The 19168-nt window shown below is 43.6% G+C and overlaps 2 protein-coding genes across 3 annotated transcripts in view; one reads left to right on the top strand and one right to left on the bottom strand.

The window, feature by feature from the left end:
• CNTRL (centriolin) overlaps nucleotides 1-6065 on the top strand; it is a 92698-nt gene extending 86633 nt beyond the window's left edge. The window contains exons 38-44 of one of the 2 annotated variants that reach the window (XM_054997646.1): nucleotides 18-243; nucleotides 600-805; nucleotides 2403-2543; nucleotides 2863-3138; nucleotides 3610-3672; nucleotides 4580-4789; nucleotides 5767-6065. In XM_054997646.1, coding sequence (XP_054853621.1) covers nucleotides 18-243; nucleotides 600-805; nucleotides 2403-2543; nucleotides 2863-3138; nucleotides 3610-3672; nucleotides 4580-4789; nucleotides 5767-5772 — 1128 coding nt within the window. In that variant the 3' untranslated portion in view covers nucleotides 5773-6065. Of the gene's footprint in view, nucleotides 1-17; nucleotides 244-599; nucleotides 806-2402; nucleotides 2544-2862; nucleotides 3139-3609; nucleotides 3673-4579 lie in introns of both variants that reach the window. The other variant, XM_054997647.1, reaches the window with a different exon arrangement.
• An 868-nt stretch (nucleotides 6066-6933) lies between these two features.
• RAB14 (RAB14, member RAS oncogene family) overlaps nucleotides 6934-19168 on the bottom strand; it is a 34699-nt gene continuing 22464 nt past the window's right edge. Inside the window, exons 2-8 of the mRNA XM_054998203.1 lie at nucleotides 18192-18250; nucleotides 16268-16321; nucleotides 15071-15248; nucleotides 14204-14270; nucleotides 11242-11329; nucleotides 10946-10976; nucleotides 6934-9089 (exon numbers count right to left, since the gene is read on the bottom strand). Coding sequence (XP_054854178.1) covers nucleotides 8912-9089; nucleotides 10946-10976; nucleotides 11242-11329; nucleotides 14204-14270; nucleotides 15071-15248; nucleotides 16268-16321; nucleotides 18192-18243 — 648 coding nt within the window. The 5' untranslated portion in view covers nucleotides 18244-18250 and the 3' untranslated portion in view covers nucleotides 6934-8911. The remainder of the gene's footprint in view (nucleotides 9090-10945; nucleotides 10977-11241; nucleotides 11330-14203; nucleotides 14271-15070; nucleotides 15249-16267; nucleotides 16322-18191; nucleotides 18251-19168) is intronic.

The following is a 19168-nucleotide window of genomic DNA, read 5'->3' as shown; positions in this document are numbered from 1 at the left end:
CTGTTGTCTTGAGCTAGATCCTTCAGAACCTCAGGGAAGACACACGGGATGAGGAAAAGAAACGGGAAGAGTGCAGAGCTAAAACAAAGGACCAGAAACAGCTACTGGGACAAGAGCTGGCAGACCAGCAGCACGAACTGCAGCAAGCAGTTGCCAAAGTCCAGGAGGCAGAAGGACGGATCCAGAAGCTTCAGGAGGAAGAGTCCTGGTGTGCAGCCCTTGAAGAAACCGTCAGCAAAACTCGTACGTTATTTTTAAAACTGCAGCTATTGATCTGTTTTTAGGTATTTTGCTTAGATTTGTATGCCACCCCCAAGAGTTCAGAGTAGGTAATTGCCGCTTTTGGAATATCATTATCTGACTAGCCTCATGAACTCATAATATATAATACTCAGTGCATTATATGGGAATCATAGCTCCAAATCCATGCTGAGCTGTGCAGCTCAGTTGGTGGCCTTAACTTCCCTCACTGAGATGTTGAAGCTAAAGTGCTCCTATGATCTTCTTGGGCGGGATGCAGACATAGTAAAGTAAGCTAGAATTGGGTATATATCTATGATTTTTCCAGTGACAGAGGCTTTGAAATCTTGTGGTTCCAGGACATCAGCTCTCTGAAAAAGAACGGCAACTGCAAGAAAAGGTGGGTGAGGTTTTATGCCTCCAAAGGGAGCTGGATCTCTCCAAGGCTGAGCAGCTCGTGATCCAAGGTCAGATCCAAGCAGAGAGGAGAAAAGCTGAAAAGCAAATAGCAGACCTGAGGGAAGCCCTCAAGACACAACGGGCCCAGCTTGAGAAAGCTCTTCATGTACGTTGCTGTTATTTTCTCACTATAGTGAATGCCCTTCATTCCACTTTTCTTTGGAAAGAACAGAAATCCAGGTGCATCTTGGCCATTATGATTGCCCCCTTCCCATTACACCAAATGGTGGTGGTGATCCATATGTATTCAAGGGCTGTCATGATAGGGATTCATAAATTTAGGCTTCTGAATTCATATCTGTTTAATCCTGTAATTTTATTTTCATAAACTGTCTCACCACCTATATGACTTGTGATGGCAAGAGATTTTATAACACAAGAACAATTGCCAGGGGGGTGGGTGCTGAGGATGAGGAGTGTAGTCTCTTGCAACAAGAGTGTAAGATGTCTTGAATTTACACCCAGGGGATCCAAACCCCCAGAGAAGAACACTCTTTCTTAGGGAAAAGAGTAATAAACTGTTTAAATTTCACATGAGGGGAGATACTCATACTTCATGGAGATACGCCTTTGCCCAACTGGTAGGAAAGGGTGAGATGGATGGCTATTTGGATGATCTGAGGGAGGCAATAAAGAACGGTACCTGCACTCAAAGTTGGTTGGAGAAGAGAGTGCCAAGCAGCATCACTCCCCAAACTCAGGATTGGGGGAAGGGAAGCCCACCCAGCTGGAGTAGTAAGGGTTAAAAAATTATCATTGCTCAAGCTGGATCAGAAACCAGGGAGGGAACAGAGTAACATGTGCCCTAACGAGCAGGTTTGTGTCTGTCCCAAGCAAGGGGTAACATCTGTGTCTCTAAAGCTTAGGCTAACCTCATGTGTTTTTTCTTTCTTAGTTCTGCAGTAACCCTTTAGCACTATGATGCACTTTTCCCCCTGTGGACCCGTGCTTGAGAGTATAAAGCTGTGTTATATTGAATAAAGATCTTTCTCTCTTAAGAATACAAAGAGAGAATACCTTAAGAATACCTGACTGTCTTGCAGTTTCTTCTGCACAAAGCTGCAATCTCCTTGCTAGGCAGGGTGGGATAGCAAACAAGAAAAAGTGGGGTGGGAGCTAGGATTGTCTACACCTCACTCATACACACAGAGCCGAACCTGCACCCCAGACCCCCAGGTGAATGAGGGAAAAGGCAAATCCACTTGGGCAGTGGTGGTGGTCCTTGAATATGGTTGAGGCCAGGCTTGTATCCATCTGGTGAGCCTCCCTATCAGTCTCCCGTCAGGGGAGGGGGACTATATAGTGATCTTGGCCCCCATGTGAGTCATCATGTGACCAGAATGGCTGTTTCTTCCTTCCTCCCCCCCCCCACCCCATGGACTTTTGTCAGGAGTGGATTATATGGACCACTATTCTGGAAATAATGTATTTGCTGTATTTTATAATCAGTATGGTGTGATTTTATTGTGATTTTAAATGTGTTATACGTTGTTGTAACCTGCCCTGAGCCCACTTGTAGGGTGGGCAGGCTAGAAGTCAAATAAATAATGAGGGGGGGCAAGCCCAGACTATTATCAGAGCACTACCTGGAGGGTGATTAAGAAGTTGGGTTTTGTTTCAGAGGTGCATGTTTGTTCATTTGAAGGAAAGCAAAAGGCAAAGCAGTTAATTCCGCCCCCCCCTACTCTCTTTCTTGATTTTAGGAACAAAAACACGAGAATCGCTGTTTGCAGAAAGAAGTAACCTCCATAGAGCAAGTGGCACAAGACAACCACCAGCGAGCAAAGCGACTGATGAAGGACCTTGGCCATATCCAGGAGGAGTATGTTCAGCTGAAATCACAGGTGATAACCTGGAGCTGCAAAATGGGGTACAAAATGGTATAGCTGCCCCATACACATTTCCAGTGATTGTGACTCAGCCACATTCCTTTATGTTTTGGGTCACCTAGCACATTGATCCTGAATTGCTAGGAGAAGCTGCAGAACAGTCTAAAGAGTTTTCCTCCTCTTCCCCCCACCTTGCCAATTCCAGTTCTCCACTGCTCCCAATCCAGTATAGCAAGAGGCTGCCAACTGTCTTAACTGGATTTTAGTTGTGCAAATTAGCTGTTGGTGCATCTTGTCTGAAATGTCTCACTTGTATCCATGTAATCTTACTTAGATGAAGAGCCAAGAGGAACTGGAGAAACAACAAAAAGAGCTCAGGGGGGCAGTGAAGACACTGAAACAGGAAGTGAAAGACAAAATGAGGACTGGTTTGAAGGACCTGAGCCAGTCCCCTCCAGGGGTGTTGGAGGATCTAGAGGCCACCTTTGACATGCAAGGAAGACAGCAGGGTGAATTGGAAAGCCTAAAGGAAAACTATCCGTTTGCAGCTAAAGAAGCAAGAGTGCCATGCTTTGACGAAAAACTGGACTTGTCCAAAATCCATGTCACGGTAAACAGCTCTACTGAAATCGATGTAAAAAACAGAACTGCTTTGGACACTGAGGTTGTGTGCAAGAGTCTCTCTTCCTGTCTTAGTGCATATCATCAATGTCTGAAACACAACCTTGGTCATAAAATAAGCCTCGATACTGTGCGCTAGAAAATCTAACTCAACTCCCATTTTCACCTGTTTCTCTGCTGTTCAGGATTCTTAAATCCTGAGGTCTAGGAGCTTGCATTTTAGAAGCAGGATTTCATTAGAGAGTTTTCATTATAAAGTAGTTAAATAACATCAGCTCTGCTGATATTTGATACTTATTTATACGATGATTCTGTATGGAGATCTATCTTGATCTGTGATCAACCAGTCCTTTATGCATTTACTGTAAGTGGGATGGGGGGAAGGAAAGACATATCTTGGATGTTGCCCTTTGCCTCATTACTATCAATAGCTGCATTACAATCTGTTTTTTTCCTAAAGGATGAACAGTGGCGAGGAAAAGCACGCAGAGAACAACTGCAGCACCATGAAGATCGGCTCAAGGTAGAGACAGCAGGTGTTACTTGCCTAGCCAAAGTGCTATGATGATGAGGGAATATGCTAAGGCCACAGGGGTTCTGGCCACTGGATAGTGTGCAGATCAGTGAGATACAAGGCATTTCCTTTTAGCAAACTTATTGGTGGGGAATTGGTGTCTCCAAGAGCACCACTATCTGGTGCAGAATTCAGCTCAAATTTCATTCGTTAATTTTTAAAAGCATGTTTCTAGGATAAATTTTGCATATGACCTAAAATATTAAGAGAGAAACCATGAAGCCAAGATTGATTGTGCGTGTGTGCCTTACATATAGAGGTGTGCAATTCAGGTTTTGTATTCGGGTAAAGTACCTGAATCAGAGCCTATTCGCAATGATTCAGAAACCCCAAATCAAAGCTTCCCGAAGCAATTCGTATTGCTTCGGGAAGCTTCAGGTCGAGGGGTTTAAATGCCCCTTTCTGTGCCGCTGCAAAGCAGCATGGAAAGGGCATTTAAACCTGCAGATCAGCTGTTTGGCAGGGAGATGCCTGCCAAGCAGCTGATATGGGCCTTCCTCATCACCCTGCTGGCAGCTGCGGCAAAGGAGAAACCAGCGCAGGCCCTGGAGGATCTTTACAGAGCATACCGAAATGAGCTAAATACCAAAATCCCAAAGCGGCTTGCCTTCTTATCTCTTCTTGCTAGACCTCTGTCTCAGTAGCCCAAATCTTTGTACCTTTTCCTCTTTCCGTCCCCCGATCCTTGCAACCCCCCAGAAAGTTGCAAACAGATTGCCTTGTATGCAGTAAGCGTTATCTATGAAATGTGCTTCCTGGCCTCGTAACATTTGAGGCTTTACAATCTACAGTCTCAGATATTTGGCCAAATTCTTCGAATACATTCCAATGTGGCTATTGACCTATTTTTCTTAAGGCTCAGCTTCGGCAATGCATGTCTAAGCAAGTAGAGGTGTTAATTAAAGGCAGGCAACAGACCGAGGGCACCCTCCATAGTCTGAAGAGGCAAGTGGATGCACTGGATGAACTGGTTAGCAGCACTTCAACAGACTCTCTTTTTCCATCCTTAAACTCCTCCAGATTCACAGCTTCCTTTCTAGAAGACCTGAACCTTCCAAAGATTCAGGTATGCTTTGATAGCCATGTCAATTTATTGCTTGCCTTTATTGCCTGTAGCCCTCCTCCACATCACCTTTTACTAAGGTGGGAGGTACTCCAATAGCACCTTAAAGGCCAACAAGATTTTCTGGTATGAGCTTTTGAGAGTCAAAACTCACATCATCAGCGTTGAGGAGAGGGTATGCAGGCTTTCAGGAAAAGGAAAGGAGATAGTAGGGGAGCAAAAAATTTGAACCCCCCCCCAAGTCCTTTTAAAGCATCTGCTTGTTAGGAATTATTCTGCCACCGCAGAGCCTTAAAAAAGCAACCCGTTGACATGCCCTATTTGGAATTTATTTTTTTACTTAAGCAGCTTCTTTTCTAGTCAGCCATATCCCTTTCTATGCCACCAACATCTGTTTCTGCACGATCTCTGAGCATGCACCAGTACACGGCTTAATCTTAACAAAGCAGGTATGTGTATTAGTACTAGCAGCCTGGTATGCATAATGAATTGCAGGTTTACTTTGAACAAGAGACACAAGAACTAGGGAAAACACTCCTGGAAACCCAGCATTTAAACAGCACCACTCTCTGGTTGCTGGAGGAGGGAAAGTTCACACTGAGCCATCCCTTACCCCTTTCATTGGGGGTCAAATCACAGCCTACTTAGAATGGCCCCACCCTAACTTTTAACATAAAGGCCACTGTCTTATAAACACAAGCCAATAGCCTGCGGGAAGTAGTGCATTTCAGCCCTTACAAGTATAGCAGCAGCTATCTAGCCAAAGGCAGGCTGAAGACTGGTTCTTAGACAAACCTCAGCATAGTCGTTCCATAAAATGAGCCACCTTTTCCTACTCAAAACAGTTAAGAACTAAGGGGAAGGAATCATGAGATGTGTATGGGGAGTAAAGAAAATGGGTACAATTGACCTATTACCAGCTATTGATTTTGGTGTGTGGTTGGAAGAGTTTGTGGCATGACTTTTTTTTTCTTTTACAGTTGTAGGAAAGCAGTGATGTAGTGACAGGTGCCTAACACAGGTTTGAAATAGCTGAAGACTACTACCTCGTTTGCTTACATGGACATTCCCTTGTGACATCTTTTACATATTTTCCTTATGCATATTCAGTTGAATCCTAAGTGTTTGCAATTCATGACCTTTAAGTGGGAAGTTAGAACTCTACTAAAGCACTGAAAACATTACAACTGGTCTCAGTTGTACCTTGGGAAGCGGCGGGGAGACTTACAGTTCAGGTTTATATGTATGTTTTTACAACTCTCTGGAAAAAATGTTATTTGTGGATAAAATATTTTCTTAATAAAAGTTGTCAAACATTCCTTTTTTTGTTGTTCTTACATGGGGTGCAAGAAGGACCATGCAAATTAGCCAAGCTTCTACCTAGCCTAGCTCAGGGAATGACTGCTTTAAGCCTTCTAGAAACTTATTCCCAAGATGTGTTTTGCAATCAAGTCCTAATTGACTTATGATGACACAGGTGGTTGCCATTGCCTTCCAGCCAAGTACTAATCAGCATTGACCCTGCTTATCTTCTGAGATTGCCCAGGTTTATCCATTCTTAGGATACTACTAAACACTCAAATATTAAACTCGAAGACAAATATCAAGTAGGTCCAGTAATTTGGGGCTGTGAGATAATACCTTCATAGTTTACTGAAAACCAGAAAGAAACAGCCGTAGCTGGATAAACACCAGTTAGCACTTCTGACATTTGGCCACCTCATGAAGGTGGAGAGCTCTCTTGTATCAAGCCATAAATTCAGCATCACGTGTCCCATTTATTCTGCAGAATATTGTCTGTCCAGGAAAGGAACCTGAGTTGAGAGTGAAAGGAAGGTTGGTTTTTCATTTCCAAAAGCAGAGCTACTCACCAACGCTTTGTTGTGCTTTTGCACACGATTATCTGCCCAAGCTGTCATTGCTGTTGAGTTCTAGAAGGGAGATTAGTAGTTCTGTAAATCCAAATCAAAGCCATTCAGAGTTTCTTTCCTCTACTGAAGAATGCTACTGAATCTCGAGACACAGTGTTGAATCAAACAGCACGCACTGCAGCTGAAGTCTAGTGGGCACTTCACTGACCACCTCCAAATGACAGTTCACATCCCCCGCAGCAGAAGTCTTCAAAGAATGACTATTGTCACTTATCTAGATACAGGTAACTTTATTTACAAATATTTAGATAATAGCATTGTTACATTAAATGAGTACAGCAGCCCAAATAAGTCCTGTCACAGAAACAAAGACCTACTGTAACTTCCGTCTGGGGAAATGTAAGGGGGGGGGGGGTATTGCATCACCAACAAGCTGCAGGAAGTGATTGCCTTTGCCCAAACTTAATTGTACCAACAGGTCATGGTCCCTGGGCAAAAATCCCCCACCTGGTGCAATTCATTTTAGCAAAAAATATTATACTAATCTATTTTAAGAAAGGGGGATGGGGAGAACCTAACCAGATCAAAACGGAGGGGAAAGGAAAACACCGAGGGACAGTGCACAAGTTACTCAAACACTAATCATTTGCACATTCCAGTTTTGGCTTTTATTTAACATTGACTGTACAATATGCTGGTTATCACCCTTTGCTTACATATTGGAACGTAGCTCTGCTTAGTGTCTTATGGGGATTTCTGAACTGTTGTATTTGAAACATTGCAGTCAAAATGTTCAAACATGCTCATCTTGCCCCAATCATGCTTAACTACTCATTGGCCTTCCTCTTTAAAAAATAAAGGCTAGGTTGCCAGGGAGAGTACAGTACAGAGTTGAGATTGTTTACATAACATGGCTCCAAACAAAGTAGAAAGTCAGGTCTGCATATACACAACTGCTTTGTGCTCATTCTTTCAGAAAAGATCTTTGCAGCTACAGCAAGGACCAAGAATTTAGCAGGAGCACAAGTTAAGCCCGTTCAACTGTAGTGTCAAATGCCATGGTGTAGTTCAAAATCCAAAGAGCAATATACTCATGACAGTCCAGTTGAGAACAACCCGTTCATAAAAAGCATAAAATGTGCAATAGAGCCCAGCCTTCCTAAACAAAAAGGCCGAAAATTAAGCTGGATCGATGCAAAATTCTTACAAAAAAAGAAACAGAAGGAAATGCACACCATCAATTGCACAAGACCAGGAGTATTAACAAACAGCAATAGATGGCCACAGTGCAGAGATAGGCTAGATTACTACAGTGGGGTGGATACGCCTCTTGCACCATGGCGGGGCCCAGCTTTCGAACTGCAACCTCCAAAATGACAATGCCACAGGAGTAGGCCTATGCTAAGTGGGCTGTAGTTTTACTAAGCAGGGGCAATGTGGTCATGTAGTAGGTTGAACTGTACAGACCGATATATTCTTATGCATTGTTCTAATGCCAGTAATCAGTTTTATTTGTCATTAAAATCATATACACAGAAGGTACTTAAGTGTGTTAGCTCAGTTCCTTCAAAATTTATACATATTTACGTTCTGTTAACAAGGGTCAAAGATAAAAATCCAAAATGGAGGCGGTGGTGTCAAACTGCAGAGTGTAAGGTATTTGTCGTGTGCTAGGCCAAGACAGATGAAAACATACAGCCCTGCAATGGGGTTCCCCCCCCCACCTCCCAGACTATAACGGGGAATCCTTTCAATAAGACACACAATTCTGTGGGCTCCTGCTCTACCCTTAGAAGCCACTCCACAGCAAAAGTCAACTTCTTGTTACTAAAAGGACAGACTGAGACCAGTTACAGATTGGGAGGAAATGCTGAAGCTAACAAAGTTAAACCTTACAAGAGAGACAAAGCCCTGCGGAGGGAGGGAGAGAGAGAAAGTGTAAAAATCATGAGGTCCAGCATCAGTGCTCTGTTTTGTGAATCATGGATCGGTGACACTATTCACAAGGACAATCATGGGGGAGAAAAAAAACTTCTAGATTTACCATGCAGGGAGAGGGTTTGACTCTACTTGCCTTTGATAACCTGATTACATCTAAGTTTCTCTTATTTTTAGAAGTTTAGTACTGTGTTAAACTGTTGCCTCAAGAGTTTTAATTAAACCCAGTAAGATGTACAGAGGAAACTGAAGCAGCCAAAAGCACTGCTCCTAACAGAGGTTTAAGGTCAGAAACAGAGCTGAGGAATTGAGGTCACTAGCAGCCACAGCCTTCTCTCTGGGGCTGGGGTTCACTTGTTAGCCGGCCGCCCTGCGGAGCTGAAGGCTTGTGCTGTACTCCAGACTCTGCAGCATTCAGATCCAGGCTTCCATCTTGGATATTTTGGTAGATTTTCTTGGCAGCCTCTAGGAATGCATCCTCAACATTCTCTCCTCTGCAGAAAGAAAAGCGACATTAATTGACAACAGATGTGGTGGACTCCATTCTGGAATGGATCCCATGGGTTTGAGATTAATAATTCCACAATCCTCCGAGTCCTAACTTTCACTGAACTCATGGTGAAAGATGAGTTAACAGGTATTTTTTAATTCCATCCTCCAAACAGTTTGTAACACTACATTCTCACCCCGCACCCCTCCAGTCCATGAAGTATGCTGTGTGCAAGAAACAGCACTTGGGCCAAGGCCATCCCCCAGTCTACTGTTTCCCAACCTGTGGCTCGGGACCCAAAAGTGAGTTGCAAAGCCTCTGAATGTGGGTTGCGGGCCAACCATTCCTAATGGCAGCTCCTGCCCTTTGCACCCTTCTTTTTCTTGCCTCTTCTTCCTTTCCAGCTTCTCACATTCCTGCCTCCCTTTCCCCCTTTGCAACAATAATGAAAGGGAAAAAGCTGTCTGGCAACTAGTAACATTACAATAGTATCTGGAAGAAGGGGAGAAAGGCTGGACAGCAGAGGTGGGAGCTGTTCAACGCATGACAAAGCAAGAGGAGGCAAAAAGTGCAAGGGAGCGCAGATTGTGTCTTTGGCACTGCTGCTTCAGCAGCCCAAACTCTTGCCCAGCTCCCTGCAGTGCCTCACTGCCCTCTACCTGCTATCAGAGATGTACGTCACTGAGTCATTTGCTACCCACTTCTTTGCCGACATATCAGGCAAAGTAAGTTTGAATAAGTGGATCACAATACCAAACAGCTAGCTTGGGATTTGAATGTAGGTCTCCCTTGAGTCTAACCATTTATACCACCCATGCCTAAAAAGTACACAAGTCAGAAAAGAAAGGTCCTGTGTGCATGCTGTAGTTTGCTACAACAGGACTGGGAACAGGTACCCCGAGCTGGTTGGAAAGTTAAGCTTATTTAGCATTCACATCCCCAACATGCCAAAATTCCTTCAGAACAACATGAGGCACAGAATGCCCCACATTTCCCGAATAAGGAATCTGAAAATTACTTGCAAGCCCCTCTACCAATTTCATGGACCAGTCACAAACATTTTAGGGGATGTTGGCCTGGCACAGTCTAACAAAGCAGCTAAGTGTGAAAGGTCAATTTTTGTGGGATGAGATACAGTGGCATGCCACATCAAAAGAGAAGGCGGCAAGAAGGGAACAAGCCATGACAGGTAGTAGATGCAGGGAGCAGCATCGCTAGCAAAGGGGCAAAGCAGGCAGTTGCCGAGATGCAGTGACCCCAGTTTCCCTTAGAGCCTCGGATAGTGGAAGGCAACTTGCAGCACGTGTGTTAAACAGCAGCATGCCAAACAATTCTGCGCAGCACACAAAGGCGCTTCTCCACCCAACCCACTGAGGTACTGGCACCACCATGGGAAAAGGGAATAGGCACAGGTGAAGCACACTGCACCTCTAGAACAACTTATGCAGCCACCAGAAGGATCTGAGGCAACCCTTGAGATGCTTTGGCTGTGCAGCAAGGGTTCAGTTTACTTCCAGCATGTCTAGCCATAAATGGACCCTCCCCTGCCCCCCGCTTTACTTTCACTGCTGATACACCACAAGTCAGTGCTGTATGTTTCTGCCAGCACTTCAGCTATAGAAGCTTCTCCACCTCTAGCCGAAGCTGAAACTGAGGCAGCCTGCAACTAATGGTTGCAGCTTTCTTGTGAAAGGGAAGAGGTATGTGCCATGTTCCAGCCTACATCCTTTACCCCCCAAAAAGTTCCATATCCTACAAAGAAGTGGGAAGAAAAATTGTCCCGGGATCAAGTGTTCCTTCTTGAAATAATTATGTAGTCACACACACAAGCAACTTCAAGGAATCAAGACCACTGCTTACGTTTTTGCGCTTGCTTCAAGAAACAGCAACCCTGTTTAGAAATAAAAGAGGAAAGTTTAGCACAGTTGAAGTCCTTAGTCCCTTAAGGTAAACCTCCCATGCAAAATTCCCACTCCCAACACAGTCACAAGCCCAGGAGGGCGTAGGAAGGGCTGTCACTTGCGCATCTCAATCAAGGGAAAAGGCTGCAACAGCTGTGGACTTCCTTGGCAACCCGCAGCACAGCTACAGAGGCCCAAGGAATGACTATGGGCAAGAATTCTGCTCAGATGTCCCTAAGAAACAAGAATACCCACCATTCTCTTCAGCGAACTGTTTGGCTTCTTCATACGTAACATCCCTCTGTGCTTCCAGATCCGCTTTATTTCCTATAAGGATTATCACCTGCATCAGAACAAGATGCAATCAGTGATTTAACAGACCCAACCAAAGGCAAATGATCAATAAAAAGTTATCAGCCAGCCCATGCAACATGAAAGACCGCTGCAATTTCTCTTTTTTCTGCAGAAGATGCTTGGAAGATCTGCTACTCAAGCCCCCCTACGGTGTACAGGCATAGTACCCAGGCAAGTAAAAAAAAAATCTTATCTGAAAAACTGCAAGAGTCAATCATTGTAGTTTTTTACAATGGAGAGAATTTATATCCAGCCAGTCTTCTATGCTCCAGCCCTCCTTCTGTGTTAAGAGGGCAAGGATGACAATTGTTAAGCGTCTTCCACAATATAGGCCAACTGTCGAGTGCTGAAACATCACTTTACTGTCCCTCCTAGTTCCCTCTCGGGAGAGCTTCTAGAAAATGCTATTTATTCAATAAAAAACGTTGTGCTAAAGAGGAAGTGAGCCTGGCCAACTAAACTAACTGCTAGGGAAACCTTATCAAACAAAAGCAGACATAAATGACTTCAAAATCACTTGTTTTCTCCAAGTACTGCAAAGAAGAGAATGAAATCACTTTTAAGCTACACAGATAAGAAATATTTCAAAACAGCCTAAGCTAAATACGAACTTTCAATAACTAGCAATGACTAAAAAAACCTGACAGGGAAGATCTAAGGAGAAGCCTTACTCGACCTGCTCCACAGCTGGAAACAAGCCAGAGTACCCCAGATGTTGTGTCACATCCCAGTTATGAGACGTGACAACCAAATATACCAAGTACCAAGATGACACTTCAGTGTACCTTCGGGGTTTTTTGGGTGCTGTGGGAAAAGACCTTTGATTAAGGATGCAACTATTAATCAGCCAGTAAAAGTGGATTTCAAATCAAATAGATTTGGAATTGACAGGGAGGAAAAGACAGAAGGTCAATTCTCTGAACTTCCTTTCACACCTATGGTGGCAGGAACAGAACTGAGGTGAAAGGCACCAACAGGAAGGAGACAAAGATTGCAGAAGTTTCCTGCCTCCATAAAGATGATGCGAAAGGTGGCACCCAGTATTCAAAATTATACCTTCCGTTCCAGATGAGAACGAAAAAAAAATACTATAGAGCAGGGGTGGCCACACTTGCTTAATGCAAGAGCCACACAGAATAAACCTGAGATGTTTGAGAGCCACAAGACATGATGCATTGAAGTGACTTCAGAGGAAGAGGCGGGTTTGGTGGAGTGCCCTGAAATGACATCACAGGAAGGGGTGGGGTTTTGGTACAGTATGCTGGGAGTGACATCATCAGAAGGGGTGGAGCTTGGGAAGGACTGCCACCTAACCTTTGACCTGGAAGTGACATCACAAAAAGTGAGGTCATCCTTGCAAGGCACCACCTCTAGAGTATTCTGGCTAAAGACTCCAGGTTTTTTTACGTTGGAATTGGCAACCCTAATGTTTTATTGAAAATAGGAAATACATGGAAAGAAAGAAGGAAGGAAAAAAGGAAAGGGAGGGAGGGAAAGACATGGAAAGATGGAAAGGAAGAAAAAGACAGACATGGAAAGAAGGAAAAGACAAAAAAGAAAGAAGGCATGGAAAGAAGGAAGGATAAAAAAGGAAAGAAAGATAAGGAAAGAAGGCATGGAAAGAAGGAAGGAAAGGAAGGCATAGAAAGATATGGAAAGAAGTAAAGAGGAAGGAAGAAGGGAAGGGAAAGAAGGAAAGAAATACACGAAAGGAAGGAAGACATGGAAAGATATTAAAAGAAGTAAAGAGAAAGGAAGGGAAAGATTTTGAAAGGTATGAAAAGATATGGAAAGAAGAGGAAGGAAGGAAGGAAGGAAGGAAAGAAGGGAAGGGAAGGAAGGAAGATATGGAAAGGGAAGGAAGGAAGGAAGATATGGAAAGGGAAGGAAGGAAGGAAGATATGGAAAGGTATGGAAATATATGGAAGGAAGGAAGGAAAGAAGGAAAGAAGAGAAAGGAAGAAAGAGGAAGGAAAGAAAAAGAAAGAAAGATGGAAAGAAGAAAGAAATGGAAAGAAGGAAAGAGAAAGGAAGGAAGGAAGGAAGGAGGGAAGAAAGAAAAATCAAGGAAGGAAGGATCACAAAAGCAGAGCCACACAATCTTAAAGCAAGCACATGTTCTCTGAAGCAAACACATTCCCTGCTCCTCCATCTCAGCTGTCCAGCACACACTTATGGGTGCGCCACTAACGAGGCTTCCACCCATGCAAAAGCCCCCCGGCGCAGGCTGTGCTTCATGCCATGAGCGGCTCTCAGCAGCTGCGCACTTCCCTTCTCGGGAGTAAGCCGGAAAGCAGGAAGTCCTGGGCCACCTCTGCCTTGGCGCTTCCTCGTCGCATCTTCACTCCTCTCTTTCCCCTTCCCTCCAACTGCCATTCCCGGGCGCTCGCTGAGAGCGCGGGGCCGGCAAAACTCAGTGCCTGCAGAGGAGTGCCCAGCAAGGCGAGGAGGTGTGGGCTGTCCTCAGCCCTGGCCCGCCCCTTCGTTGCTCCAGCGTTGGGAAAGGGAAGCACGCTGGGTGCATAGATCGGGTGAGCAGCTGGTCGGCTCTGCCCCTTAAAGGAGCCTGGGGGAGCAGTGAACTTGCAAGCCTCCGGGAGCCGCCAAATAAGACTTGAAGAGCCGCATGCGGCTCGCGAGCCGCCATTTGGCCACCCCTGCTATAGAGGGACATGTGACAGTTTCTGTTTATCTAGCTGTATGTTCTCACACTGCCTTGAAAGCCCCACACAGAGACTCTGCCTAACATAGAGGTTACTGTATTAGGCAAGTTTGTCTATACATACAACTGAGAAGAGTTCAACTAAAAAACTCTTCAGTTGTTAACAACTATATCTACATGTGTTTTAAACAGCCAACTTACAGTATTTGGATTAGTGAGGTTCCTCGCATCCGTCAGCCAGCTGCTTAGATGGTTATACGTGCTTCTTCTGCCAAAAAAAGAAAGGCAGGGCTCAAAGACTTCACTGCTCATTATATAGGTAGGTAGAGGTAGTCCCCTGTGCAAGCACCGAGTCATTACTGACCCATGGGGGGACATCACATCACGATGTTTTCTTGGCAGACTTTTGTTACAGGGTGGTTTGCCATTGCCTTCCCCAGTCATCTACACATATATCAGTAGCAAAACAACCTGTTAATTTTAATGGGTTCAGACATCACAGTGCCAATCCGTTAGTAGCAAAAGTCTGCAGCTTCTTACTAGCTAGAATTTCTTTGGGTCCACTACATGTGAAATATCAACTGATTTAGATATGGAGCGAGCAGGTATTTGTTTTTCAATTCTGGTAAGTTTCTAATGAATAAAGGATCAAGCAAAACAGGTTAATAGATCAAGTTAATGGGCCAGCCCTCTATAAAGGTTTATTCAGAATATTAAAATATACACTGATGGATTTTTCAGCACTTTATGCATAGTGGGTTGTACATCACAATAGAGGTGTATTTTCTAAATTTTAAGTAATTTATGTCTTTTGTACTTGTTTAATGTGCATCAGTGTCAATGTGCTTTGTTTGAATTATACTGAAAAAGCACAATGTTACTGTTCTGCCATTGGTTATATTGGCTTCCTAGGCACTTCTTGAATTTCCCACGAACACAGGAAGCCACACTAAAGTTCCATTAAAAAACGCCTACAAGTTCACCAGTGGGGAAAATGCTGGCCAGTGCCTTTTAAGACTAAAGTTAAGTAAGTGTATCAAGGATGTCTAACGCAGGAAGCCATCTTACCTAGTAATATCGTAGACCATAAGAGCGCCTGCTGCTCCTCTGTAGTAGCTCCGTGTGACAGCCCTGAATCGCTCCTGCCCTGCTGTATCCCAGATCTGCAGCTTAATTTTTTGGCCGCTAACTTCAATTATTCGTGTCCCAAACTCCACACCAATTGTGTGGGGACAGTCCGCCATAACTGTCACACACAAAAAAAAAATGTATAGTGAGGCGACAGCACTTCCATTCCAAGTTCTCCACAATAATGTTGACATGTTAAGGCCTGATTAATAGCTCATCAACAGTCCCCTCCTACAGTCAAGTTCAGCCTGTTGCTGTGAGAAAGAAGGCCTTTTTAGTGGTTACATCTGCTTAATAGAATCGGTTTGCTGCAGATATTAGACAAAAACATTGTAATTGTAGAAAGGTCTAAGGTTTTTCTCTCAGTGAGCTTTTAATCTATGACAAGGTAACGTAATGTATATGGCATGTGCTTCTGAACGGAGGTTTGTTTTCTGTATGTGTTATTCCTTATTTTTGCTGCTTTGATCTTTTATTATGATGGCAGCCGTGAGAACAAGGACAGAAGGATACAAGCCTTTAGATAATTTTCATGGTTCTTATCCCAGCAGGAAGAAGAGGAACCATCTTCCCACCCTACAGGTTGTATTTCACTGACCCATTTTCAGCCCATTAAAGTTCATGTTTCTCATTAAAAAATACTCAAAAAGGTAGCTAATTTGTCACAACACTGGGTCAGATTTCAGTTTTTATTTTAGTAAGTACCAGATTTATGCTGCAGGGTTTAAAAAAGAAGCTCGCTGGAGCTAAATAAAGAAGCTCCCTGGAGTTTAGTGGTGAATTACAGACTTCTGAATGAATGCAGGAACTGCATGCAATACCAAAATGTACCAATGTGTTCAGAGTAGCACAAACTGCATCAAAGTTCCAAGAAGTCTCCTGCCTTACATTTGACTGGGGAGACTCATCTATTGGCCACACTCTTTCAGAATTAGTTAAGACTGAGGCTCCAACCCTTGGGAACAAGAGGCAAGGATTGGCATTTAAGCCCCAACAACGCAAGCATTATATCCCTTGGAACATTCTTGCCATGTATTTTGCTTCAGCTCTATTGGAGCCATCCCCACTGACTGCACACTAGGTAGCCCAACAGAAGCCCAAGTCAACACCTACAGGTAGGGAAGTGAACACACTTACATTTCTTTTCTGTGAACTGGTGCAGCAAGCAGGACTTCCCTACACCCATGTCTCCTATTGAAGAAAAACATTTAAAGAGTCAGGAACTGCATGTTTTATTACAATTTATCCCATCCTTCAAGACAAGTGACACGGTATTCCATTCCTCTATTTTACCCTGGGAAGCAGGTTAAGCTGAGAAACAGTGCCGGTCCATGATCACCCAGATACTTTCCCTGCAGAGGAGATTTGAACCCATATCTACTTAGTCTGCCACTAACCATTACACCACATCACCTCTTCCTACAATTACTCTTACTGCTTGTGAAACTTTCTGTCTGAGGCTGACTGTGGGTAACATGGCTCTGTTTCACAGAGTGTAGAACAATTCACAACTATTATGTGCTTTTGCTTAACAGGGGTTTCAGTTTTAAAGTCTTATAGCATCATGAAAGACTGGAAGCAGTCCAGGTACCTGAACATTTTAATATAATTTTCTGGTAGTGGAAGGTTCCCCTTCTAGTTTGCCAAGGGTTTTTATAGCAGCTGGGCAATGTTCAATTTCCCACTTTCAGAACAGTAACAGAAACATCAGACATATTAGGGACCATTTAGAAATATCACAAGACAGTTATAAAAGAAAAAGAGATGTTTATAAAAGGAAGTGTCCTTCTCCTGACATTTAATTCATGATATCTCCAGCATGTAAGCCATGAGGCAAGGAAATGGGTGCTTTGATTACAGGTGCGCTATGCCTGGCTGAGAGGTTTCCCCCCATGTTATGTCTCTACAGCACTATTGGGGGCCTACAGTGGAAAATGCTGCCCCAAACGCTGGACACAGACCTGGGATTAAATTCCACTGTAGTACTCTCTGAACACACTGACGAAAGCTAGATCTCTTGATTTCACACCTCAAGACTATTTAAAACACAGAGCTTTGCTAAATTACATTAAATTGTCACACTGAAATGAGCTTTTGCAACAAGAATGCAGTGAATGTTCTGCTTTCATGAGTGAAAAGGATCAAACACAATTCTGTATGTGTCAACTGCCATTCTGTTCTGCATAATTCATGGGGTTAACAACCTCATAAAACAAACACCGGAGGGAGGGGGCAAAGATTAATACAGTGAAGAACATAGTATCTTAAAGCTTAGGCTTCTTCACTATGTGGCTAAGGAAAACTGCTTCCATTTTTAAGCAAGGCCAAATGAGTCTCTCTACATGAGATGCCTCGGTGGATGTTCGTCAAGTGTAGGGAAAGACAACGTTCACCGGGAAGCGTAGTTAAAACAACAGAACCAGCAGAGATCACTCCTCAGAGGGTTTGTTAACTTAATCTCTGCCTCCCCTAAGGCTCTGTCAATTTCACCTCTCTAGTCTAATATTGTGTGGGATCACAATCAGAGGGTAGTGAGGAATGGAAATGGACTGGAGCTGCCTTCCAGAGCCAGGCTTGGACCTGGAGAGATTATAATGGGCTGGAGTTTCCCTTTTAGCATTTCACAGTCCCTTCAACATAGCTCCAGTGTATAGCAAAGCCTTTTCTCTGCTGCTGGCTCTGTCTTTTTAAACTACCCTTCCTGGCTAACATTGCAACTTCTGACACGTGTTCTTCATGTGTCAGTTGTCTCATGTAGAGAGACTCGTACTGGACTGTTGCAAGCTAAAATATTCCTACATGGGTATTGATAGACATGTGTAAGAAAGTGATGTCTCCACAGCTCAAAAATTATAGAGTGTGGAGCTAAAGATGAAACTGTTAAGTGTTCTTTTCATACAGCCTCCTTTCACTGAATGCTCCATCAAAAAGGAATTACACAGAAAAATTCCTGGTGTTATGGCCAACCTCAAAGCTTGCCAACAGCAGTCTGATCCTGTAGCAGAAGTTTACCCAACTATTAACAAAGTGGTATTTGTAGATGAGACATATTTGTACTTACCAATAATGATGTACTTAAAGATGTAGGAATAGTTGTAAGGTGCAGTTGCCATTGTGGCACTAGAAGAAAAAAAAGAGGGGCTTTACTTAAAATGTATCTGTTTGCATTCAAAGGCATTGTTTCCAACTATCAAGTTAACCATTTTGTACACTGAGAACAGGTTTAAGATAAAGGTGCTACAAAACCCCAGGGTGGCTGTACCCCATATGATCAAACAATCCACCCATATTTCTGAGAGAAGCTATACTATTCTAGCTGTTCATTACATCATTCTAAATGTTTGCACTAGCCGTGCCTGGCACTTAAACTACAAAGACTTCTGACCAAGATGACTCTCAGCTTGGAGAAGACGGGACTATGCTTAGTAAGGAGCCACTAGGGAAGCTGGAGCACTAACAATTCACTTCCATTTGGAAGCAGAAGCCAGCTTGAGCTTCTGAATATAGAAAATTCAATAATGCTCACAACTTTGAGGACAGGAAGGCACAATCTGCAAATAAAGTTACTAGGAAACAATCAACAATTCATCCACTGTGACCCTCTGGAACAGAACAGATAAGTCACTCAAGTTCAAATGCCCCTCATCAATTCAACACCCAGGCCTCAAGATGAATGGTGCTACAGCCCCCAAAAGATCTAAATGGCTAACACTGTACCTAATTTTGTGATTATTTCCAAAGCTACATGCAGCTGGATCAGAGGAACAGTCCAGAAACCTGATGACATCCAAGGTGAATTGGAAGCTGCACAACTTTCAGTTTAACCAAGAAGGGAAAGTGCAACAGAGTAGCGACAGGCCAGAAAACACCACAGTATTTTGAGTCTGAGCATGTACTGAACTACAGAAACTAAGCTATTTGGTTGCTGTGAAAAGATCGGTAGATTAACCTAGCCTGTAACATCTCCAGCTTCCCTTAAATGGTTTCTACCAGCCATAATGGACACACATCCAATCTGCAAGTGGTATCCTTCTAGTA

Source organism: Eublepharis macularius, chromosome 14, assembly GCF_028583425.1.
Source record: "Eublepharis macularius isolate TG4126 chromosome 14, MPM_Emac_v1.0, whole genome shotgun sequence".
NCBI classification, from domain to species: Eukaryota; Metazoa; Chordata; class Lepidosauria; order Squamata; family Eublepharidae; genus Eublepharis; species Eublepharis macularius.
This window is presented reverse-complemented; position numbering and strand designations above follow the sequence as displayed.